Source organism: Carassius gibelio, chromosome A22 (genome assembly GCF_023724105.1).
Source record: "Carassius gibelio isolate Cgi1373 ecotype wild population from Czech Republic chromosome A22, carGib1.2-hapl.c, whole genome shotgun sequence".
Taxonomy (NCBI): domain Eukaryota; kingdom Metazoa; phylum Chordata; class Actinopteri; order Cypriniformes; family Cyprinidae; genus Carassius; species Carassius gibelio.
The window spans coordinates 12,113,368-12,140,671 of NC_068392.1; the positions used below are offsets into that span (position 1 = coordinate 12,113,368).

Here is a 27,304-nt window from a genome sequence, read left to right on the forward strand (position 1 = left end):
GCCAGAGCAATTTCATAGAATTTGCGTTTGCATTGAATATGACAATATAGAACTATTTTTGCTGGTGTTTCAAAAATGAAACCATTATATTTTAAAAGAATAAGATACGTATTAATTTACTGACTTTTTTTACTTACAATGGTTTGCAGAAGCATTATTATACAAATCTGAAACGGAAACCATAAACCATAAATAAAAATATTTATTAATTTTATTTGAAGACATTTCTCGGTAACACTTTAGAATAAGTTTCCATTAGTTAATGTTAGTTAATGTATTAATTAACATGAACAAACAATGAATAATACATTTATTACTGTATTTATTCATCTTCGTTAATGTTAGTTAATGAAAATACAGTTATTCATTGTTAGTTCATGGTAATTCACAGTGCATTAACTAATGTTAACAAGCACAACTTTTGATTTAAATAATGCATTAGTAAATGTTGAAATTAACATGAACTAAGACTTATAAATGCTGTAAAAGGATTGTTCTTGCTTAGTTCATGTTAACGAAAGTAGTTAACTAACATTAACTAATTGAACCTTATTCTAAAGTGTTACCCATTTCTCATTTTAATTTAGTTTAACTTGATTAACTTGATTTACTAAAAGTAAAACTGACAGAAAAAATGTATAACAATTATATAGGCACGTATAAAACTATTCAAATTACAAAAACAAGTTTACTAAAATTGAACTGAAATTAAAAAGGAAACTAAACAAATAAAAACCATAACCGAAATGAAGATAAACTTATGCTAAAATAACCTTTTACAATTTTTTCCCGTCTTACTAACTGTCCTACAAAAGCATCACTAGTACGCATAAATGAATTGTTTGAGCGAGTAAGCATGATTGGGTTGACTTGTCCGTTTCCGTTCCGCGTGAAGCGATGTTGACTGACGAGGAAGGACAAGAGCGCTGGAGGTTTATGGCGAGGGTAAATGAAGTGTTTCCTCAGGCTGTGTTACTGACCATGCGTGTGAGCGTCCAGGCTCTCGTAACAGCGGCTCGCACACACATATGTACAAACACACACCATACAAGCTCTGGCCGCTCAGCTAATCTGGGATCTTGCTTACAAGGAAAGGGCAATCTAAATATGTGCCTTACTATTCTATGTCAGACCGTTTTAACGGCAGCGGCATTGCTATTCTCCGGCAAGTTTGAGAGGGTAAATTGCACTCTTGTCTTAAAAGCTCGTAAAAGCTCAGCGTTATAATCCTGAGGCCTGTTTTGAGGCGAAGCTTTTCTCCAATGGCTTCTTAAAGTCGCCCTCTCTGAGGAAGGACCTTTGGTTAATTACGAACAGCCAATGTTCGCCATAAATCATCCCCGGAATAATAAGCGTCTGCCGCAGCCTAGCCTACCGTCTCTTAACCTCAGGATCGCTCGTTAAATGTGTGTCAGTCTGATATATTTTTCTTCTACACTGAGCGCTTTAAATCCAGGAATCGCTTTGCATTTGCCGTTGTTTTTCTTTCATACTCCTTTGGTTGTGCTTTGTTTTTTTTTTTTTAATTTGTTGTTTTTTCAAATTTGTCTTTTTTGTCCTCACAGGAAGACGACTTGAACGATATGTTGGAAACGCTGCATAACCACCCCTTGCCAAAGCCGTATACGCCAGTAAATCTGAGTGTGGTAGGTGCTCTTGTTTAGAAACAGAAGTGGGACCACCAGATCTATCTATATATCATTCTGTATCTGTCCGTCATTTTATTTATCATTTCTATCTTTCTATCTTTTATTCTATTGTTCTTTCTGTCTATCATTTTATCTTTTACTCTGTGTCTCATTCCATGCATCTGCCAATATTTTGCAGTCTATATCAGTTTTTTATTTAACTTTTTTTTTTTTTTTACAATCTATGTGTATGTCTGTCTGTCTGATCTCTCCATCTAATCTGTCTATATTCTTCCTTCATTTTTACAAGAGCAACTACTTGCATTTTGCCAATGGGCAAGTAGTGCAAGATCCAGGAAGCAGACACTCGGTGAGTGAGTGTGCTGAAGGGAGAGGGATGAAAAGAAAGAGAGCGAGAACGGGGCAGTTCTGAAATTTGGAGCGGTTGCCTTAATCGCATGGGAGACAGCTCTCCAATTTTGCCAAATAAACCAGCTCTTCTTTTTAAAAAATATGTCAAAAAAGCCCATCCTGGATCTTGTTTCATGCTCTTCCACACTGCTGTATTTTTTCAAATATCAATTCTTTTTATTTTTTATTAAAAGCAAAAGACAGTTATGCTGAAGAAATCTCCTTGATGGCCTGCCCAATAGCCTACATTAAATTTTTCATTTAAATATGGATACATTTTTTTTATAAACACTGCAGTTATATATAGTTATTAATAATATATATAGAGATATATATATATATATATATATATATATATATATATATATATATATATATATATATATATATAAAATATAGTTATAGTTATTATATATTACTATAACATGTTATCATATCATGAAAATCTGTAAACTGAGGGTGCAATAAAAAATATTATTATTGAGAAAATTGCCTTTAAAGTTGTCCAAGTGAAGTCCTTATCAATGCATATTACTAATGATAATACATTTTTTTAAATATATATTTACGGTAGGAAATTTACTATCTTCATGGAACATGGTCTTTACTTAATATCCTAATGATTTTTATATATATATATATATATATATATATATATATATATATATATATATATATATATATATATATATATATATATATATATATAACAACATTAAAGTTGACTTGCTCACCTCATTAGTTATATAGCTTGATGTTACTCAGGATTAGTAATCAACGAATTGACCTTAGCTTACAATCTAAAAGCCCATCAGGTCATCCAAAGGGGTTTCTTGGAATTGTCTGTACCGTCTCCCAGCAGGTGGTGGGTTCACTTATCACCATCATGTTCTGCTTTAACTTCTCTGAAGTTAAAATGATTGGCAACATGAAATGTTTGTTCACTATTGGAATTTGGGAAGAAGGTCTTGGTGATAGGAGAGGTTTCCATCTGCACTGTGTGGGCAGTAATGTTTAAATCTGACGTTTGTGTGTGTGTGTGTGTTGGGGAGTGGTGTTGGGTGCAGGGTCTGGGATTCTGATCACACTACAGGGAGCATCAGGCAGAGCACGGTGATAACAAGCACTCTGATAATGTGTGATTTTTATAAACACGGCTGCAAAGTGTTGGCCACCACCAGCTGGAACTGCAGTCCACAACATGGAGGGTAGTCAGCTGCTTGGTATGGGAAAATAAACACATGTCAGCACATGAAGAAGAGAACTTGGTCAGTCTGCTTTATTGATATCTTCAAATTGTTTATATTTGTATGATCATAGCAGAAGTGCTCTGGACACACAGTTAAATTGTTTCTGACATTGTACAGCACTTGGTTTCGATTGGTTCATCCAAGATGAATATTTGAAAGCATCTTGGAGTATTAGAGGATGCTAGATCCGCTGGAATTTGTTTGTGGATTATACGCAAAGGCAGAGAAAGTTAAACCTATGTTTTGAGCAACAGATGGGTATTCTTTACGCATGACGAATCGCGACCCAGCCTTGGGAAAGAGTGGAGCGTGCCACAGAGTGCTAAAGTTAGCAGGCAGCGTGGGATCTTTGCTTCGGAGCCTCTTTGATCCAGACATTAAACTTGCTCGCCTGTTCAAACGTACGCCTGGCAGACCCCTCTGATACTGTCAGAACAGAGCAGTTGGCTTTTGTACCTTAATAAAGACTTTCTCTCCGATGCGGGGAGCCTCCTCCGGTAGTGTCCACAGGGGATCGGCGTTTGTTGACTTCATGTATCTGTTGTCTGGATGTATGATGTTAACAAGCATAGACACAGTTCAGGCCGATTGCCGTTTATTTATCGGTTGTGGAACAGACAGTAAGTTAAAGGGTCTGTAAATTCTGAATACTTGTGTATTTAGAATCTTGTGTAATGGAAGCTTGTGTAATGTTGACCTTAACTGTAATCTTTTCTTGTCTGTTTTCTACAGCATTCATACTTCATAGCTCCTGATATTAATGGACTCCCCACCATACCTGAAAATGTGAGTATGTTTAACCCAGTCACAAACACAGTGGCCACAAATTTAAGCCACACTTAATAAATCAATGTCATTGCATTACATATCAAATCAAGTGATTCTGAGTAAAACAAAAGTAAACAAATATAAAACAAGACATTAAAAAACATGAAACAAAAGATAAAAACATAACCTTACAACAAAACATGAAACAACAAAAAAATCTAAAAAGCTTTAAAAAACATGAAACAAAAGTCATTAAACAAAAACATAAAACATGAAGCAAAACAAAATGGAAAACAAAACATAAAAAAATGAATGTGGAACAAAACATCAAACAAAATGTAATGCTTGCTAATTAGATCCAATGGCATTCATACATTAAGTGTGATTTGGTGTCCAAATACCTTAATTGCGCTAAATAAACCATATTTTTCCTTCTTTTTAGAGAAATTTAACGGAGTACTTTGTCGCAGTGGATGTAAACAACATGTTGCACCTCTATGCCAGCATGCTGCATGAGCGACGCATCATCATTACCTCAAGCAAGCTTAGCACTGTGAGTTTCTGCTGTCATTCTCATTTACACATCAGACAGCATTCCTGATACTTAAAATATTAATATACATTGTTTTTCTACATTTAAATTTGGTCTTTTAGGAACCATCAGTACTATTTTTGTATGTAAATAAACGTGTTTTTAATTTGTCATTTAAACATGATATGTGATGGACTTATTTTTTACTCCCATGAATTTTAACACCAGTGGAAAATGCAGAATCGTAGAAATTATGTAGTTTTTATTATTCTTCCTGCTCTATAGGGCCACGTATTTCCAACTACATCATAAGACATACATCATAAGAAGTTATTTAGATTACCTGCTTCTCATTAATTGAACAGTAAGAAAGAAAATAGATACAATAATGTAAAACATCTATAAAAAAAATACTGTACACTGATACAGCTCTTTCAGCGGGCTCAAGTCTGCTAGCTTTAAATGATCACTTATTGGATCCCTGACACTTGCACACATTTTCTGTCTGGCTCTTCTTCCCTGAAAAAGGGAGTGGGCGCACGATGGTCCAAACTTTCACAATAGTTGGTGTAGAAGCGGCGAGTGATGTCATTCGCTCCCTATCTCTCTCCAATTCCCCCCGGAGCATTTGCGGTGCGCTCACTGACAGTGCCGGAACCGAGGGGCTCCCCTCGGACCCTCTGGCTCCAGGGGAGGCTGTTGGAATGACCCTATCCATGTAGTATTTCACTCCTCCGGGCTGCCGCCTTCATTCCGTGTGCTCACTGACACGAGGGGTTAGAATGTGCAAATCATTAGTCTCTTGGGTAAACTGTTTTTTTTTTTTATTACTCTCCCACAACTTGATTTACTGGTTTGAAAAATGGGAGCATGAGCGACCCTGAGTTTATGAAACTAATATGCCAAAAGAGTTACTAAGAAGAACATGGATATTAAGGTTCTGCCTCAGCCTAGACTTTCATCATCTCAAATCCCAAAACCATCCGTTGTCTTCTCAAAAGCCTTGAGAGTTGCAAGCAACTGTAGGAAGACACATATGGTCAATTCACGCAAGTGTAGACATATGGCCAGTTTCCAGAATTTTTCAGAGTGGGCATATGACAGTGGCCACGGTGTAGTCAGCCTACCGCTACCGTTTCTCCAGCGAGCCAATGAGATAAAGAAAGAGGAAGAGAGCGAATGCATTATGCATTCTGCCATCAGACCCTGAGTGTTCAGGCCTCTAGTGAACCTGCTGTGTCAGTCTAGCAGAACATGGGCGCACACTTGTCTGTATTGGAAAGCAAAAGAATAAATCATGATCTAACAACAGTACATCAGTTGACTTATTGCTGTTTTGTGACCAGAGGTAAGGAGTACCACTGTTTTAAAACCATGTCGCAGGCTCTGGGAGGCAGCCGCCCATGCAGTCTTGTCATATGCCAGTATAATTGTGCTGCATCAGGATCCCTCTAACTAGTCAACTGGGAGGCCCTGGCGCATTTCATCTGCGAGACCCCCTTGGCCTGCCCCGAGTCTTGACAGCCGCCTTCTCATCATGCTGTCAGTGGTATGCTAACAAGACCCAATCTCATCTTGGCCTGTGGTGCTAGCCACTGAGGTTCGTTTCGGCCTTACACTCCCATTTTTTAACACTCTACTCAGCCATCTTATTTCCATGCCTCCTTTAAGCATCTCTCTTACCACACCTTTAATAGACATTTTATCTTCCTCCGGCACTTCCTGTTCTCTTCTTTGTGGTATCATGTTGCAGTGGGAGGTGGATTAGTGGTGTTTGGTGCCTTGCACCCTACCTCTACCTTTTCTTTTTTTTAATGCCACCTCCTTGTTAGCGATACGCCTGTGTCGGCGCCCCGCTCAAAGCCGTGCGTTTGTCAACAGGAAGAGAGAGCGAGGCTTGGTAATTGGGAAACAAGGAGAGGGCTGGGGGAGAGAAGTCTCACAGGTAGCAGGAGTCAGCACAGACTGCGGCGCTGTCACCCTTGTCAGGGGGTATCGCACCTCTAGTCTCCAGTCTGCCCCAATCATAGATTCCACTGTGAGCTTTGTTTTGGTTATCAAAGAAGGGGCCTTTTTTTTTTTTTGGTCTTTTGTCTATTCTTGGAGAAGTTGCCTTGGATATTTTTGAACCCTAGCTTCTCCCTAGATGTAGGGAATATGTTCGTCAACTTGTTTACATAGACAGGGTTCACTGGAAAGGTGTTACAAAGCATATTTTTCTACTTCATCTGTGGAATATATCTCAGCAAGGCAAAATGGTACAAATGTACTCCTAGAGATGAGTGTGAATGTAGTTTGATTGTGAAGTGAGAGTTCTGTGACTGTCACCTGATTGGGCAAATCCCAGGTTCGCTGAACCAAGATGACAATATCCTTCTGTTTCTTTTCCTCTCAAGAGAAATTTGCAGGTCTATTTCTCTAGCTTGCTGCTTAGCCGTGAAAAGAAATGTGTTGCTGGCCTTGTTAAGAGTCTTTCAACTTTTGCCTTGTCATTATTTTAATAAATGGGAAATTGTTTCCCCCCTGTAATTTGTAGTACTCAGCCGATGCTGGTTTTCCAAAGATCTATGCCGATATCTAGAGAAAATGTGCAGAACTGACATTACATTTGTTTGGTTTTCATGTAAAAACCTCTTTTCATGAAAGTACTGTTTTATGTGTTCTTTGGGATTCTTTAGAATGGCATTATTGGTTTTTTTTGGGTCTATTATATTTCCAAAGATGGATCCCTTTGTATAATAGAGAAAACCCCCATTCAACATGTCCCCAGCACACTCATTACCACTAACAGCAGTGGTAACTCACAGGTCTCTGCAGGATCCAGTCCCGCATCCAAACAAACTGTAATCCAGCATTTGTTCTTGCAGATGACTTCTTCTTTCAAAGGCATATCAAGCATACCTTGCCTTTTGTGGCCATTTGGCTTTCTTTTCATTTGGCATTTCTTCATTAATTATTCATAACACTGCCAAATATTTTATTGGGAGCAGCACTCCAACAGTGCATTGTGGGTACAACTGGAGATTCAATGGCAGTGATACAGTTATTCTGAACTTTCTCTTTAATTGTCACAGAAAGGAGGTCATCACTGATTTTCTTGCAGGATCGTGTGCGCTGTGATGAATCCCTCGGTTTTGAGCAAAACATCATGCGTGGGAAAAATATCAAGAGTTAATTTTGTTTTGAATTCCATCTTTTAATGTTTATCTAGGTTTCGCCACCTCCTTTTCATGCCCTTGTCTTTGAAAGAAGATGGCACTGTTTTACTTTCAAGTCCAGAATAAATCAAGCCAATTGGGCTTGTCTGTGGACATTATTTGGAATGTGGCAATAGGCTTTTTTACCAATCTTTACATGGTATAGAAAGGTTAAGCTTTAAGAAACTAGAAAAGTCTGTTCGCACAGTCAAAGAAAAGTGTTTCTTTGCAGTGCGATGACCTCTCAGCATGATTCATTTATTGGACCTTGAGAAAAAGGGATCTCGAACAGAATGGGTCTCAAAGCTTTGATATCAACCAAACTTCAGTTTGTGAGAAATGCCATAAATATTCATTTCTTTCTTCTAAATTGGCGGACGAAATTAGATCTGTCACTACTAAAGCCTTTTCTTTCTTTTCAGAGAGCTGCACAACAAATTTGCATATGTTATAATGCATGGCACTAAATTACTGTTAATTAAAGATGCGCTATTTTTTTGACTCGATAGGTCATGTCTTATCCAGAGTGGTTGCGTTCGACCACAATTTCACAGAACTCAATGAACACAACAACAACAACACTCAACCAGCCTTACACATCACGGATGTACACAGAAGTGATTCAGGATTAAAACTGATCTCTTTGAAGCTGTTGTGCCACAGCCAAGCTTGGTTGGTTTTTGTGGTCAATTGTGATATTTTTTGTGTCAGTGAGCAGGGGTGGTGGTGGGGGGGTCTCTTGATACTTCCGAGCCATGGTTCACACATTACTGGAAGCTCCAATTGTCAAGACCCCACTTCCAGCCCCTATTCCCCATGGTATTCCAACAGCTCACTGTCTCTCTTGGCTAACTCATGTTTCATTCTTTGGCAATTTGCCCTAATGAAGTCCCAGAGGAGCCTTCAGACCTCTGTTCTTTTTCCATATTTAATCATGTTATTTTAATCTGGTAGATGAGGAAGAGTCAGTGTGTGCGCATGTGCCACGCAGGTCATTACAACCTCTAGGTAACCATGGGGGGAATCAGGGTGTGGTGAGGGGTCACTTGGGTGTTCACTCATTAAACATCCACACAAGCATTGTAATTAAGTGTTCGCTTCTTGTAGAGTCTGATTATTTACTGTGTGTGTATAACAGTAATAAAGCATCATTAATTTTGTATCGGAGCTGGAGCCGCTGCACATTCAACACCTTGTGCTTTGGTGTAATTTTAGGCCCTTGATTGATGCCCTGATTTTGGGTTTGAACCTGTGCAGTTAACATCAGAAAAGCAAAAAACAAAAGCGCACGTTTAATCTGCTTGTGATGTTATGATAAAACGAGTAACTGTCTAATGCTGCCTGCTCTTCTGGCCTGCAATAAACGCAAACCCCTTAAGCTTAAAGCATTAAACGATGGCATATGAAGGAGCTCATGTGTTTTTTCTCGCCGTAGTTAACTGCATGCGTGCATGGGTCCACCGCCATGCTCTACCCTATGCACTGGCAGCACATCTTCATCCCTGTACTTACTCCTCACCTGCTGGATTACTGCTGGTAAGAGCCACGCTCATCTGCGCAAGCACACACTTACACAAAGGTTTCATTTATATCTCACTCAAGCTTGGGCTGTACTGATTTTTGAGCTTTAGATCTTATTGATGTTTGCTTTGTATGTGTGCTTTGTGTGTGTATATGGTTATATGTATGTATATATGTATGTGTATGTGTATGTGTGTATGTGTATGTGTATGTGTATATGTATGTATGTATATGTATATGTGTGTGTATATATATATATATATATATATATATATATATATATATATATATATATATATATATATATATATATATATATATATATATATATATATACAGTATTTAAGTACAAGAAATTAAAAAGGTCAGACTTATGTTAATCGGCAAATCAGGTACATTCAAAAAAATTCTGCCAAACTTTAGGCCATTAATTGGCCTGGCCGATATATCGGTTGATCAGTAACATCGAGCTTCTGAACATGCAGTACTTCTTTCTGAAATACCCCTCATTCTAATGAATGTCTTTCACCATGTCTGAGATCTCGAGGGTTTATGAAGGACATGATTTATTAGCACTAATGCCACCATACCAAGTCCAGTTTGCAATCTCTTTTTTTTTTTTTAGGAACATATACGGCTTGAGAGGCAGACTGATTTCCGTATGCCGACTGTGGGCTAAAACCATGACCGCACTCTTAACTTACTGCCCTGTTCTATAGCTACCAGAACACCCTATACCCTTAAATTGACGGACTTGTGCTGCCATGCTTGACACCAGAGCTCCTCAGAAAATATTTGTGGTCGATTGTGTGGTATTCATTGCTAACAATGCTGATATAAATACAGCTTTAAGAATAGTGCCGTTTTCCAGTCCAGCACAGACATCCGAGGCGATTTATCATATTTTAGCTATCTAATTATACCTTAAAAATCATTATCATATTATATAAGGCTATGCATCGATCATAATAAACACTATTAGAAATGATGGGAATTGGGCTGGCATAACAACGTTACACTCACAGACAACAATGACGTGACACAGCTCACCCCGTGCATGTGCATGCGCGTCTGCGTGTCAGTTAAATCTGTGGCCTTAACAGATGCAGCGAGGGAGACTGCAGCTTATTAACTACATAACCTGATTGAGCGAGCACTGTAGCGGCTACCCAAACCTATCTAATTACACAGCCCTGCCTCGCCCTGCTCTGCACCGAGACTCAAGCGACACTCGCCAATTACACTAATCACCTTCAGCGCTCAAAAGCGCTCGTTCCGGGAAACGGACGAGATCTCTAGCATGCTGCGATCCTTGTTTATTATTATTTGCTTCGAAAATGTTCGTCTGGTGTTATATTTGGTCTGTTATGAATATGTTTTGTTTGTAAAGAAAACAATACATTAAGTATTTTTTACAATGCAATAAAGCGATTTTATGTTGCTAATGACTGGTTTGTCTCTGTTTCCAGTGCGCCCATGCCATATCTGGTCGGAGTTCATCTCAGCCTTTTAGAGGTACGTCACATAAATCTACTGTCAGCAGCCGTTCATCATCCTTAAAGTGTTTTACGAGACATTTGATCAGAAGCACTATTGCTACCAGTCGCAGCTGTCCAATATTACATAAACTATCATTTTTTATTTACTTTTTTTCACTCTGGGTCACTTGAAACCAACCATCCCTATGGATTCAAACCATCTGAGATGCTAATAATGCCCATCTACTTTGATGCATCATCGCAGAGCGCGGGGAAACCTAGAAAAATTGACACATTGTTTTTTTTTTTGTTTTTTTTTGCTTTTCATCTCCCGGGCGCCCATGAGAAATGAAAGAGCCGGTGAAACGGTGGAGAAACAAAGAGATGGTGCGTGGTTATTGAGAAATGGCATGTTGGTTGGAGGTAGACCTATAGCTTCACGCGCAGATCTGATAGCACTGACAGTCGCAGCGGTGCCGGTGTTTATCACACGTTCTCCCGCTGACAGCCCCCCCCCCCCCCCCCAAACCTCTCTCTCCAATCCGGCTGCACATAATTAGACCAAATCAGCACACGGCCCGCCGTAGCAGCGACTGTCAAAAATGACAAACCAGAAATTTTTTACACACTTGGCTGTTTCCCCCACCTGCACTGGAGGAATAATTATTGCATTTGTCACCACTACCTTGACTACCATTGTGTGGAAGCATCACACCACTCAACACCGTGGTGCTTGATTCAGTGTGTTGATTCTGAATAATTGTATTAGTTGTTTAGATATTATGTATATATTTAATCGTTAAAACAGTTACAACACTGTTTCACAGATAAATAAAAAGCATATGATAAAATAAGTTTAGTTTTGTCACATTTATATACTATTATATACTATATATTATTTTATATACACACACACACACACACACACACACACACATATATATATATATAGTATGTATGTGTGTGATTTTTTTTTTTTAATAATCTGGATTAATTCATGAGAGTCTAGTGTTTGCATGAACTTAATTCCTGCTTTAGTCTTTATGTGAGTAGGTTTTGACATTGTTGAAGGAAAAAACAAAAAATGTGTTCTCTGAATTTGTCTGTAATTTAATGCTGAAAATATTTTTACATTTTATTTTAGCCGTACAATATTTTTATACTACAAGAAAAAAGAAAAAGAGTATTTATATATCAGATTTAGGTTTATTAAATTGGTTATAGGAAATGGGAATAGGCAGGGATGTGTGTAACCAAGTGTGCTGCATTTTCAGAGAGTAAAGAGCAGATCCCTGGAGGATGTGGTCATTCTGAACGTGGACACAAACACCCTAGAAAGCCCCATAGACGACCTCCACAACCTGCCCAGTGATGTGGTGAGTGACACACACACACACACACACACTCTTAATGAAGACACACCATGGACTTCTGTTGTTTTATTTAAATCTAATTATATTACTACAGACTAACTCCAGCGCTAAAGAATAATATGAATTTTTAGAATAAAAAACAAAAACAAAACTATTTATTTAGTGTGTTTTTTTTCTCCAAATTATAACATGCATAGATGTCCCCAAAAAGAGTTTTTGTAAAATATGTATTTGACAAAACCTCCTTTTGTAATAGAGTAAAATAATAAATATAGTTTGTATATAAAACTATATATAAAACTGAAAAGGAAAACTGCATTTAATATATATAAATTTAATATAAATAATAAAAATGACTTTATTTCCCCAAATGGTTGATTTCCACTAATTTTGCTTTACTTTAAAGACCAGATTGTTCCCAGAAGTTAGTGAAAGTAAACCTACACATACTCTCTCTCTCTCACACACACACGCACACACGCACGCACACACATAACTGTTCTCTCCGTTTTCTTTTGTTTTAAGCTCACTGTACAGACACATGATTGTCATTTTCTCCCGTTCCCTGTCTTATTGTCACCCACCTGCATGTTTAAACAACAGTCTTTCTCTGGTCAGAGGAACACACTGCACCTCTGTCCTCTCATCATTAGCAGAAGCAGCTGTGGATCCCCAAAAACCGCACTCTGCAAACCTGCCCACTGACGTTAAACAGCCGTCGCAATTCAACGGCCATCTCTGTGAATTTCAAACTCCTGCCTTCATCTCCTTTATCTTTTAAAAATCTTTTCTTCGTTCTGCCTGCCCAGTGGCACATCTCGCTAGAAGTCCTGGATTTTCTGAAGGCGCTGGGACGAAGGGGGCCAATTATTAGAGCCTGCTCTTCTGCCACCTGCCAGCGACTTCTCGCTTTAATTAATGTTTAGGTGGCACGGTCAGTGCAACAGGAAGTGCATCCGGCATCGGGGTCAGAAACACGGCTGTCATCTGTCCTTTTGAACATAAAGAAACGTGTTTGTGTTTTGTTTTTTGTTTTGTTTTCCTCTCTGTTGCGGTGGGGGGGTGTCATCCTATATGATCCCGCTGCTGTCTGTCCAAGCAGAAAAACTCAGCCTGTTCTGTTATGCCATTTCAGCACCGGCATCCCATTTGTAAATTAAATTGCAAACCGAGAGCGTTGTAAAAAAGAAAAAAAGAGTCGGTCTTTTGAAACTGACGGAGGGGAAAGAAAAAACCTCTTTGTCTTCGTAGTGTGATAAATTAAGTGGCAGCTCCATGTTTGCTTTGATCCTCTTGCGCAATTTTTCATTGACTAATGATAGAACGTATTCTGCATATCATGTTAAATTACCCCACCTGAATGTAAATGTCACCTACAATAATACATTTCTCACCACAAAAAAAATCATTTTTCTGTCCCTCTGGTTATCATACCTTCGGGGATATTAAAATTCATCACTCAAGGAATGTTTAAATTGAGCAAAAACTCTAGGTTTATTTATTTATTTGTATTTCTTCTTGAATTGTCTGTCACACGGTGTTTGCTGCAAATTGGTGTTTAAAAAAAAGGACCAGTTGATTCAGTTTAATTGAATCAATTTATTTGATTAACTTTTTCCTTAATGATTTAAAAAAAAACAAAAAAAACAATCTATAATAATATAATATAACTGACCCTGGAGCGTTTCTTTTTTTCTTTTATTGATTCAAGCCGAACCTTTAGAGATTCATCTAATTAAACGTTTGAAGACTTATAATTTTTTTTTAACCATGTGGACTTTATTATTCGGAGAGTCTGACCACTAGACCCGCTCTCAGACAGGTCAGGGGTGACAGTTGTCCTGAATTACCTGGCCCTTTTTTCAGACGGGACCCTATGCTGTGCTCTCCGCTCTCTGTCACTTAATGCCAGTTTTTCCCCAATTTCACACTTAATATTTTAGATTTATTGACTATTAGAAATGCTACCACGGCAGTAGCGATTCCGTTCCGTGCAAACCTACGGATTTTACAAATAGAGATGATAATTGCCGTGGCTCTGAGAGGATGTGGTGAACATTCGAGAATGATTTCAAACATGCTTTTTATTAGAAACATCAGATGGGACGGGGTTGAAAGTCCACGGATTGTTTTTTTGGGTTGCGGTTTTAATCACTACACTTTTTGAAAGTGTCACACAAAGGTTCAAAATGAATGTAACACTTTAAATGCTACTTTTTATTTTGTTCGAGTCAGTGCACTATGTTTCGTGAGTATAACGTGACTTTTTGATCCAACGTTTATAGAAATATTAAAATAAAACAATTACTTTAATGCCTTTTTAGTCTAACTCTTCAAGCTAACTTTGTTTTTCAAACTAGATTTTCTTTGTTTTAGAAGATATTTGGTGTTGAAGTTTTTATAGTTGCATCAAGAACTGAATTTATGAATATTTAGGAGATTTTAATGACGGTGGTTGTTGCGTTTGCAAAAGAAAAAGAAAATAAATTATGTTAAAAGGAAAGTTTGCGCGCTCACAAAATAAATGAAGGTATTTTCCTCCTCTTTAAACATTGTGAAACTTTTTTTTTTTTTTTTTACTATTATTCAATTATAATTGGATTTGGTAGCAGGGTATTGGGGTATTTACTTGTGCAATCATTAAAACTCTCTAAAAATAGAAAATTATGAATCCGTTGTGCTACCAAACATCGCTGAAAGCTTATTTGGTGCGATTCTCTGTTTTCACAGGTCCTGTATCAATCCTGAGAGGGTTTTGATAAAATATTCCTTTTGAGTTTATTACTTTTGTTCAAGTTACGCCAGATCTATTGTTTACTTTTCCAGTTTCTCTCTTTGCTGCTCGTGTCATTCCGGTTGTCTCCCTTTTCATCTCTTCCACACAACTTGTATTTGTACTTTCTGCGTTTGGTCGTTTATGTTCTAGATCAACAGCGAGAATCTGAGTTTGCACACCCACCTCGTGTATATTAAGCTACCAAAATGAAGGTTAACAAGTTAATCAGAGAGAGAACGCAATATCGGCACGCCTCCTCTGAGATCAGCCGGCGTGGTGTTTAATTGGGATTCGAGAGAAAACAAAAACAAGCACTACATCACCCGACACGGCAAACAATTACTGTTGGGGGAAATTGGGAATGTTGCGTTCTTCAACGCTCGTTCTATTTCCAGGGCATCGCAAATCGAATCTGTTCAGGAGCCTCTTAAAAGATCAGTTTGTTGTGCGGGACAGGTGGGGCTCATTTCCACCCCGAGTGGGCTAATGCAGTGTCCAGGCCTCAAGGCACCGGCGTTATTGGTCTGTCGATGAACAATAACTGTACTCGATTGGTGCTTTTTTGCTTTAAACTCTGAAGGCGCAGAGTGTCAGACTCAAATCAAATGCAGATGTCTTAAAGATCATGCAATTTTACATTCCAAAAGGACTTTTTCAGTCAGACTTTTTAGAGTTTTAATGTATTCAAAAATAATGAAAAGTACATTTTGAGAGGTATTAATAATTTATTTTTTTACAGACTTGCTGTGTATCTTCCACATGCCAAATTCTAGTAACTTGCGCATTCAGCATGCTTATGTTAGCATATGAAGAAGCAGTGATTGATGCAGTAATTTGCTTTGTGAATGCTAACTAGTGAACACTGTTGAGTGGTCATTTGTTTTGCTTATTTGTTTCAGTTCAGTTTTTCATGTATATATTTTATTACTGTCTAATAAATATCACACCATATTTGCGACCATGTATATATTTATTAAATTATTTATTATAAATATTAGATTCTAAATATATTTGATTATTTTGTAGTGTAATAATAATAATAATAAAAATTATTATTATTTGTTATATTTTAAATTTATTTTTCAAAGTAAGAGTTTTTTGTCAGAAATCTTAGCATTTTGTATTTATTTGTTAAAAATATTTTATATATATTAAGTTATTTATTGTTAATATTTGATGTAACTAAGAGGCACTGACCTGCATTTTGTCTGAAATCTTTTAGCATGTCTGACAAATGTCTAAATGTATACCGTGTATTAAGAAGACACTGACCTGCATTTATGTCAGCGATCCTTTAGCATTACAGTTAAAATATTCTTTGTCTTTTTGTTTTTCTAAAAGGATGTGAATTCAGAAAGCGTCTACATGTAGTTTTCAGCACAGTGCACATCAAAAGAAAGCAGAAGATTTTCATATCTATTTCTTTTTTCTTTGTAGTCCTCTAATTGTCTCCCAACGGCTTTCCATCCCTGGACAAGAATCCTTAACAAAACATATTTTTTCCCCTCTGTCTTTTTAAAAAAAAAAGTCCTCAGCCATACTCCGGAAGAGTCACAGTGTAACCTGATGATATTATGAGCTGATTTATTTGCATAATTATCTCCACATAATTATTGTAATTCGTCATTTCTTAAATGCTTTTAATTTCACATTTTCTTCTTGTGTATTTCAGGCATTTTTTTCAGTTGCTTTTTACATAAATGTTTTATATTTTCTTGTCTCACAAGTTTTAGTAGTAATATAAAAATATGACTGATACAAGTAATGGTAAAAGTTGTACGTTTTGTTGTAATACATAGATTCCACTCTAAATATCCAGTCAGGCTGTAAAACCAATCAGATCTCGGTTTACAAGCCTGGCAGAAGAAGTGTGTAATATGTGTGTGTGAGGATATGCCTGTGTGTAGCTCCTGTCCGCGGCTTGTCCAGTTCAATGAATTAAAATCCCTTGACCATAAACAGCTCAGCTCTCGATGAGGGCCGGCGTGTGTGTGTGTGTGTGTGTGTGAGTGACTGAGCGTCTCCGAAGCGGTGTTCTGTTGAAACTCGGTGTATAATAGAAGCCCACCGCAGAGCAGATCTCCGTGGTCTCATCCTTTAGAGCAGGAGACAGTGATGCACCTGCTAATTATCATCTCCAGCTGGTGAGTTAAATGGAGATCTGTTTTCAGGGCCACCTCTGACCCCGTGCTCTTTACTTGACGCACTTCAAACCCTGTTGGGAAGTCCATGCAGTAGAGTTTAATGAGGCCCTGTGTTTGCCCTCCGCAAGCTCAGCGAGTCGGAGGCTGCACTTTCATCCTCAGCCATCCTCGCTTGATGTAAATTGAAAAGATCACAGCTATGGGGAGAAGACCTATAGTGGAAAGGCCTCTCTGCATAGATTATGAATATCATAACTCAACATAACCCCCCCCCCCCACTCCCTCCATCTTCTCCCTCACTATCCACCTCCTACAATAGCATCGTTATAATTGGACCCAATGGGGGAGTCTTCCTTTGATCAGATACGAGGCTGAATGACTTTACACTAAAAAATGTCACTGCCAAATAGGTTTATCACCTGTAGAGCTAAGCTCCCCTCTGATGCCCCCCGCTCATATCTCGTTAATGTTACTCAAAGTGTAGCGGTTAATTAGTCTGATTGATCAATTACTGGCCCGCTCGTGCCGGCCAATTATTCAATTGAAGTTTATCACCATTGGCTTTGAATTTGTGTGTCACAAATCGTGGTTTGTGAATCACATCTTGAAAGAGGACAAAATTGAAGTGTAATGTACAGTAAGAAATTATGTAAATAATAAAAAAAGTTCTAATAAGATATCTGAATATCTACTAAGATATCTAAATAAGAATCTGAGGGTGCAAAAAAAATCCAAATACTTAGAAAATTACCTTTTGAAGTTGTCCAAATGAATTCTTAGCAATAAATATTACTAATCTAAAATTAAGTTTTGATATATTTCCGGTAGGAAATTTACAAAATATCTTCAGGGAACATGATCTTTACTTAACATCCTAATCATTTTTAGCATAAAAGAAAAATCCATCATTTTGGCCCATACAGTGTATTGTTGGCTATTGCTACAAATATACCCCAGCGACTTAAGACTGCTGTTGTGCTCCAGGGTCACATATGCATTAAATATTTATGTAATGTTAATATTTTTTGAAAAATGCAAGTGTATTTAAAAAACAAATGTGTGTGTGTGTGTGTGTGTGTGTGTGTGTGTGTGTGTGTGTATGTATATATATATATATATATATATATATATATATATATATATATATATATATATATATATATATATATATATATATATATAATGTTTAAGACTTAGAAAATGTAAATTACTTTATATTTTTACACACACACACATATGCACATATATAGATACATTTTATAATAATTATTCTCTCTCTTTCTATACATTTCAAATAATATAGAAAATATTTAACAATTTAACAATATTAAAATTATTATATATTTTTTATTTTATATATGTTATGCGTTTGTAATTTAAATCTGACTTAAAATATTGATTAATAATAAGTCAGACTTGAATATGACTATATACAGTTTTTTTTTATTCTATAGATATGTCAGAATTTTTGAAAACATTTTATAATGGTTTAGATAAATTATAAAACAGACTTGCATAAAAGTATTTAAACTGATTAATACAAATAAATAATATTTTCAAAGAATTGAAATCTTAAATGTAAATACAACCTTTTGTTTTATATCCTGGTATTTGCCCACTGGGTACGCTGCACATTCTCCTGAGCGTGAGTGGCATTTTGCTTTCTTTGATTCTTCAAAAATTAATGTTTAACGGATTGTTTAGGGAGAGTGAGGGAAAAAAGACAACGCATCAACATGAAATATTAATATGGCGGCAACTTTACATAAACATAAAAGCACTTAGCCAGTGTGAATATGGAGACAACACTTGTTAATTTAGTGCCGCTAAACTTCCTGTTTGATGCTTCTGAGGATTCACCATACCAGCTCCGGGACGCTGTGGAAAAAGAGGCACGTCCCAATAGAGACGAATAGAACAAAATACAACAGAAATGAAATCCGTTCTATATGGGAAAATGCCAGTTTGTGAACATCCTGAATGCAAAACCTCTTTTCAGGTTCAGTAGGGTCAGTGACGATTCAGCCAGGTGGTTTACCCGCGTTTCTAAACCCAACTGCCTCTTGGTATTCAGTGGATCACCTCTCGTTTATGGTTCTCGCTTGATCTCCCCTAATGAAGGAAGCTAAACTGATTATTGATATGCATGCTGCTCAGTGTGAATTGCAGGCGTGCAAATGAATTGCCAACAGATGGTTGTGAGCGCCGCAGCATACGTAATCAATTTGGTTAACCTTACATTACCTGGATCAAGCACCGCTTCATGGATCATCCCCATGTGTTTGAGCACTGCTGTGTCTCATGACAGGCTTGGATGATTCGATACAGAAGACTTGGGAGTATGCCATTCAGATGATTTTCCTTGATGAATTTATTTATGAAGCATGCATTTATGTACAATAATGCAGATTTATATTTGTTTATAGAGTAATGACAAAAGAGGTAACATTTTAAAACAATTTAAGGTGTTTATTATGCATTTATTTTTGTATTTTCAAATTTTTTTTAGTTTTAACATCAAATTAAATCTGCAATTTTCTTTTAAGTGTAGCTAATTAATTAGTTTATATTAAAAAATAGATAGTTTGTATGATGAATACTATTTTTATTTAACTTGAAATGATGAATTATTTTTCTTAATATTATGACGTTTTGCAATGTTCTCTTTGGGGCATATCTTTTGACCTATGACAGCATGAACTCTCTAATTTTCTGTTTTAAGGTTTTCTTGTCACATGACAAATGTTTTCTGCATGTTGTTATACCACAATTATAAATATATGTGCATAATCCTTTTTTCTTTATATACAAACATTTTAAATATACTATGTTTTGAGTTTTAGTGACATGTCAAGTGGTTTTAGCACCAAATAAATAAAATATTTTCATTAAAAAATATATAGTATTGATTTTTGAATAGTAATTATTTTATTTTATTTTTGTATAATTTTGAATGATCTTGATGTTTTTTTTTTTTTTTTTTTGGTTCATGCTATTTGACATATGACAACATAAACTAACCTTTGCAAATATATATTTTTTAATTTTTTATTATTATTATTATAGAATGTACTCTTTTAGTGAGTCTGTTCTTCCACCTTCACATTTTTTACATTTTCCATTTAGCTACAAAAATACACAATCAAATTTAATTCAAAAATCAAAAGCATGTTGATCAGTACTAAAGTCTTTTAAAACGCAACTAAGCAGCAGGGAGTGGTGGATAACAGAAGTGTATACCATGAAATAATGAAAGAACATGTATGTACTATGAGAGAGTTAGGAAGTAGCTGGGGTACAAGGCAAAGAAAGCGAAGGGGGCAAGATACCCAAGATCCCCTGCCAGAGTCATTTCGCTCTGTGGCCCCACCCCTACACACGGCTCCATCGCTTCAATTAACAGAGCAGCAGGTGCTCTTGAGAGATAGAAGGCTTTTCTTTATTTCTCTCTCTCTATTTTAGGGTGGGGGGTGACCTGTAAATGTGACACTTCACACTCTGAATGGGTTTGCCTGTTCCTCCACCTATTTCAGAGGTGTTAATTTAACTCTCTCTCTCTCTCTCTCTTTCAGGTCTCCAGTCTGAAGAGTAAGCTGAAGAAGCAGTCGACTGCTACAGGAAGTGGGGTGGCTCGGGCCTTTCTGCATGCTCAGGCTGCACTGTTTGGCTCCTATCGGGACGCCCTGAGATATAAACCTGTAAGACTTTCACTCTTCACTTCAAGCTTTTCACAGAGTATCACCTTACCATCACATTATCAACATGTATCAACATGTATCATTTTGATACATAATACAATAATTTCTGCAAGGCTTTTTATTGAAAAAATTTCATTTTAAAATTTTAACTTAAAGAAGTGGCCGGTTTTTATTTTTCATTTAACCATTTCATGAGACAGCAAGGGAATGTCAGATGTGGAAAAGCCTGGACTGTCTCTTTGAAGACTCAGGCCTTTTGTGGACTCCTCAGACCTTCTAAACTACTGAAATGTGCCTCACGGTTCTGTGAAAACAAAGGGCGCTCTCTGTTTGTCAAATGTGGCCATCTTTGTTGACAAGGCAGAGAGTAATTGGTTTGTGTAGACCCAGAGAGCGAAGATACATTATTGATGTTTCAGCGGTTGTGCACAAACTGTCTTTTCGCCACTAGAAAAAAAATACACATGCTCAAAGTCAAGTCTGCGTAACTCTTAGGCCTGGTTCACACTGGACGCGGAAGCGGCGCGGAACGGAAAATCACGTGCGGTCCGGCGCCTGCCTGTTCACACCAGACGCATATTCTCTGCGCCGGTCGACAAACGCTTCTTCTCAGTTGTTGTTTATTCAGAGCACATCATGGGTAAGTAAATAACCTCATAAAATGAATACACCATGAAATCTTTTTCGCATTTTTCTAGTCTGTTTAGATACACAAATATGATTGCATTTGTCACTCGCAGTATTTTAATTTGAAAATTGCTTATATTTTGACAATTGACCGGATTGTCTCGTGTTTCTTGGTGTGACTTCCTGCCGGAATTGATGCGGAATGCTCGTTGGTTGCGCAAAAAATAGACCAGATGCCGAAACTGGCGCTACACGGCGTTAACATGGGCGTCGAAAGAAGCGGCCTCAGTTCCGCGTCGCTTCGGCGTCCGGTGTGAACCAGGCCTTAGCCTTCAAAGTGTTGCCTCAATTGAGTAAATTTTCTGCAAATCTACATGGAACTACCACTTTTTTTAATCCGTAATGTTTTATGGAAGGCTCTCAGTCTCACCACTTTCATTTGCTTCACATTTGCTTTAAAACACAAGCTCAAACAGTGCTTTTTTGACAGTCGGCACTATAGCTCATTAGGATTCTGGGTCGAACAATTGACAATCAGCCTTTGTGCTGATTTATTTTGATTAATATTTCACTTTGTTATTACTGAGACCAAAAAAAAACACCCTTAGGTCTTTGAAATGACAGCATTTCAGAGCTATTTAGCTGAAAACAAGTTGCAATCTTTTATAATTAAATTCATAATCTATGCATTGTTTCAGAGCATCCCTCCTTGAATTCCTGTATGCTTCTGAAATAGGATAGCGGTATTTGATTTGACACACCCAGTATTTCACCAGCATTACTGTCATGTTCTACAATAATGGCTTCTCTTCTGTGTGCTGCATTTCTAAAGAGGTTCTCCATTTGCAACGAATCATCTGTGTGAAATACCGCTCTGCTTTATGGAGCTCATATGTTTTCCCATCAGCGTCTTAGCAGAATGGCGACATCTAACTGAGCTGTAAATGAAACAATGCAGGGAAATCATAATTAGCTTCCATGCAAGAGTCGGCAATCATGGACTTATATAGGTCATTGTAGTGCAATACCTCATGGGGCTCTTTTGCTATTGACCCCCAAGCACAAGGAAGGATGGTAATAAATGTGCACACCACGCCATTTAGCTGCTGTGAAAGTGAATTATACAAATTTAGAATTGGACCATAATTAATACGAAAAAAGGTTGCTAGAATTGTTGGCTTTTCTTGCTACTGAGTCTTGTTCGTAAAGCACATGCAGAATTAATTTCTGTTAAAATGCATGTAATCATCCTCAATTCAGTGTGATAAGCAGGAGGGGTTTTACAAATGATACACATAAGCATGTTGCGTTTCTGTGAAAATTTTTTTGTAAAACCAATCTATTATTAATAATAAATTATATTTATGTAAAAAAAAAAAAAAGTTAAATTAATTTACTAATAGTTTATGTAAAAACAAGCAGGAGTTATTTGAATTTTTTTAAAAACTATACTTGCATAAATAGTCGCATGCAATTAAATGCAATTAAACAACCAGAATGAAGTTGAGTTAAAATTGTTCTCAAAACCATTCGTACATAAATATTTGCATTCATTACAACAGTGCCGTGTAATCTGTATAAGAATAGTTTTACAAATAGTTATGAGTAGTTGACATACAAGTACAAATTTCTGTGAATACTGTTCAATTAAAAATAGAACCATTCATATTCTGTGCAGTTTATATAAAAATAGCTTTACGTGTAGTAAACATATAGACAAGAAGATCAAATTTCTGTAAAAATGGTTCTTTAAACCATTCTTACATAGTCGCTTTCAACATAACAATACAATGGAATTAGCGCAGAAAAGGTTTTATGAAAAATTTGTATTGAAATCCATTTTCAAACCCACAGGATGTCAAAACTTCTCTCATTGACACATACAGACAAAGTGTGTGCTCCTATCAAGCCTTAGTTCTCTCCTGGCAACTATTTTTTGTTTTATTTTCATGCGACTTGGGGAGAAATCGAAATGATGTAATTGATTGCAACGGGTGATGATGATAAACAAGCGAGCGCAGTCAAACAAAACATCTGTCTATGAGTCTCGGATGAAGCAGCACTGTTTTCAGTCGTTTTAGCCAATAGCGGACTGTCTATAGTCATTAAAAAGAGCTTTCTCATCCCCAGGGAGAGCCAATCACATTCTGCGAGAAGAGCTTCGTGGCACACCGCTCCAGCACCATGAGAAGTTTCCTTGAGATGGCCGTGAACCTGCAACTCTTCAAGCAGGTAGAGTGGAAACGAGTGGAAACAGTTTTCCGCCTCAACCATAAATTACTCAAAACCACATTTGCAATGTTTTCTGTTTTGGGCTTTTAGTTGACAAGTGTGTAATTTTTATATAGATATGCCTTCAACATATTGTAACACACAGTAACTCTTAGGGAATCTTGCATACACTTGAACCAATGCTCCCTCCAGCTCTATTTATAACCATGATATTCAAGTCTCTTTCCTTAGTCTTAATTTATACCCAGAACGAGCACATTTAATCATATCTCCGTCTTGATGCACCATCCGCCTAACGTTCCCTCCAAAACCCAGATAGTGACCAGCAGTTCATAGACATCTCCACCTCCCGCCTGTGCAGTAGCTTTGGGATCTTATCTCCAACTTGGCTGTACTGCAAAAGGCCAGCACCGCTGTGCCCTGTTCTGACCATGAACCACATCCGCTTGGAGGCCAGCCCTGCCTAAAAACGAGTAGAGGCTGGCTGCCAAGAGATTGCGGGGGAAGTCTGTCAATGACGACCTGCTTTCTGTCTCCTAACCCCTCCCCTGGCCCCTTCCAAGTCTTCCAGCGCTTGATGCTAACTCACGATCTCCCTGCCAATGAGAGAGAGCTTGCAGCGCTCTGGCATCTCCCCATTTCCCTGTCTGCACGGGTCCAGGTTAACCAGTTCTTCCTCCGGACTCTCATCACTACCCTCTCACTACCCTTCAGACGCAGTGCTTTTGCTGCATTGTTTCGTTCAGCAAATTTAGTTGCTTGGAAACGTTTCCCCAGCTAGCAATGCTGCCTTTTGTTCATGTCATAATTGAACATGAAGATCACAAAGCTTTTATTATAGAAATGGCAGAAATGTGCTTTGACTTCGCTAAACCCTATTTCGCGATCCCATTTTTTTTTTTTTGCGAGCGAACAGTGCTGCGGAAACATTACTATGAATTCCCTTGTCAATTGAGGTGTAACAAAAAGCTTTACATAATAAAATGTTGGGAATACATATGTAACTGTCCGTGAATTGTTTATTTGCCAAACGACGGTAAGTCGTTAAATATGTGTCCGTTACAGAGGATTTGGGTGAGCAGATCCACAAAAGCATTGGGACCTTGCTCTCTATTGCTATGAATTATCATTACTGTTGCACATTTTCATTGTTTTTTTTTTTGGCATAACACATAATAAAAACTATCCACAAATTGTTCTAAATCCAATTAAAAAGCCATTTTTAAAGAATGTGGAGCCACATTCAACAATGGACAAATCGAAGCAACATTGGCTGGAAAAATGTGGAAAGAACTTCTAACTTCATTCACTAGTATAATTTTATACACGTTCGATGCATTTACCCTGAACATACCATTCGGCAACATTTCTTGTCTAAGGTTAAAAATATAAATGCTGTTTTAGAAAGTAAACAACATCATCTCCATCATCAAGTGTTTTTTCTAAGATACTAGTCTTAAAATATCTCCAAAACAAGCAGATAGGTCGGAGCAGTGTCCAATTAATGGGACGAAAGTGTGTCTGTAACCCGATACGGAGGGACGAGGTTTCGGATGGGTGTTAATTTGGCCTGATCACATGCTGTAATTGGGCTGTAGCGTTTCTGAGGCTGAATCCTGTGGTCTCATCACTCATTACGAGATTGTAATGAAGTTACCTTGTAGCAGAGTCCAATGAAAGGTGTGACCCCTAGAGAGGTCCTTACCCAGTTACGGGGACACCTGAGACCTGTTCTGGCCTACTACAATGGTCCTAATAAATTAATGTTTTCCAAAATGGTTCAAAAATCAAGAAGCACATGTGATTTGTTAGTGATGTTCACTACAATGACTATCACTATTGCTTCACTCAAAGTAAAACCCCTAACCCTCAGTATTAAATATTGACGCGTAACCATTCTGTGCTACAAACGTTACATAAATGTATGACTTCATACACAAACATGCTTGTACAATTCTAAAACTGTATAAATTTAGACATATGTAAACATTGTCAATGTAAATTGTGTATGCAATATGAAATAAGTTATATACTTTATTTCTAATGCAAACATTTTATACATATACAGCAGGTATGTGCTGGTAAAATATGAAAAGAACTGTTTTAATGAATTTGTCTGGTACTTTTTATATTAGATTAGACTTTTTATTTCCGCTATACATAAATCTATTTGCAAATAAATATTATATGCCTACTTTTATTAGGCATATTTATTAGATCCCTTACATGTCCTCGACGTGACGAGAGGAAATTAAACTTCCCAAAAGGCATTGCTCCCACAACATTCTCCTCTGCCGTGCTAATCCATCACCTGCTGTAAATTACACACAGTGACCACGTCTAGAGCAGTCTAGATGGAATTGTTTTGCTGTTGTTCTCCATCCCCCTTCTTCCTTAATAACCTGTGATACTTTAATTTATGACGGCAGTTTATTGAAGGCAGACTGGCCAAATTAAATGCAGGAAGGGGCTTTACAGACGTCTATGAAGAGGAGATCACAGCAGGGGGCTTCTGTAGAAGTGAGTGCCACCTCTCCATCTTTCAAAGAGTGAAAACGGCTCACACACACTCGTATGACTTCAACTCTGAGGAAACAGTAGCTGTAATAACATTAAACAATGGAAGATTTGAATGGAAGTAGCCAAAAATGAAATTTGTCATAATTTACTCATTTTCTGACTGGCTTACAGAAATAAGAAATATTGAAGAGAGTCCATACTGCTCTTTTCCATACAAATAAGAAGGGAGCAGCATTAAAATAAAAAATTACAAAAAGGTCCATAAGAGATACTTAATTTTTAAATTAGCTTCTTTCTTTTGTCTAGTTGACAGAATAGCTGATTCACTAAGTTTTACACTACATTAAGTTTTCTTTTATTTAAAAATTAAATGCTATTTATAATCTGTGACACTATGAATCAAAATAATGAAGCTATAATATATTTCTGAATATACATACACTGCCATTCAGAATATTTTGTGCACAGTCGTCTCTTATGCTCACCAATGCTGCATTTGTTTGATCAAAAATACAGTAAAAACAGTATTTTTTTTTTATGTATTCTAAAATGTATTTATTCCTGGGATTGTAAAACAGAATTTTAGAGTTCATTGTCATATGATCCTTCATAAATTATTCTAATATGCTGAATTAGTGCTCAAAAAACGTCTTATTATTTTCAGTGTTGTAAATTTTTATTTCATTTTATGAATAGAAATTTCAAAAGACAACATTTATAATAAAATATTTTGTCACATTGTTGCATTGTTTTTACTGTCACTTTTAATCAGTTTAACTCATCCTTGCTGAATAAAGTATTATTTTTTTCTTACAGACCCAAAACTTTATACATATAATGCATATAATACATATAAACTTTATACATATAATACATATAATACATATAATCTTATTAATCTTATACATTTTTGTTTTCTGAATAATATTTTATTCTGAATTGAATATTAACACTCCCTGTTTTTTAGGTAATTCGAGGTCTTATCAGCAGTGGATTCACACCAAGATGGTAAGCAGCAGGCAATTCTTAGTTTTTCTGCTCATAATGTTAATGTTAATTTTAGCTGAATAATTAAGCCCAAAGCAGCGGAGCGCCGTTATTATTTCCTGTTGGTTATGAGGTGAAGAAACGTATCTAGTTGAGCGAATC

At 37.0% G+C, this 27,304-nt stretch overlaps 1 protein-coding gene across 3 annotated transcripts in view; it reads left to right on the forward strand.

The window, feature by feature from the left end:
• dennd1b (DENN/MADD domain containing 1B) overlaps positions 1-27,304 on the forward strand; it is a 90,567-nt gene that overhangs the window by 46,726 nt on the left and 16,537 nt on the right. For 2 of the 3 annotated variants that reach the window (XM_052539278.1, XM_052539276.1), the window contains 11 exons: positions 1,566-1,646; positions 1,939-1,998; positions 4,022-4,075; positions 4,500-4,610; positions 9,222-9,322; positions 10,777-10,822; positions 12,060-12,161; positions 20,651-20,776; positions 23,534-23,635; positions 26,065-26,155; positions 27,123-27,163. In XM_052539278.1, the coding sequence (XP_052395238.1) occupies positions 1,566-1,646; positions 1,939-1,998; positions 4,022-4,075; positions 4,500-4,610; positions 9,222-9,322; positions 10,777-10,822; positions 12,060-12,161; positions 20,651-20,776; positions 23,534-23,635; positions 26,065-26,155; positions 27,123-27,163 (915 nt within the window). The remainder of the gene's footprint in view (positions 1-1,565; positions 1,647-1,938; positions 1,999-4,021; positions 4,076-4,499; positions 4,611-9,221; positions 9,323-10,776; positions 10,823-12,059; positions 12,162-20,650; positions 20,777-23,533; positions 23,636-26,064; positions 26,156-27,122; positions 27,164-27,304) is intronic. The other variant, XM_052539277.1, reaches the window with a different exon arrangement.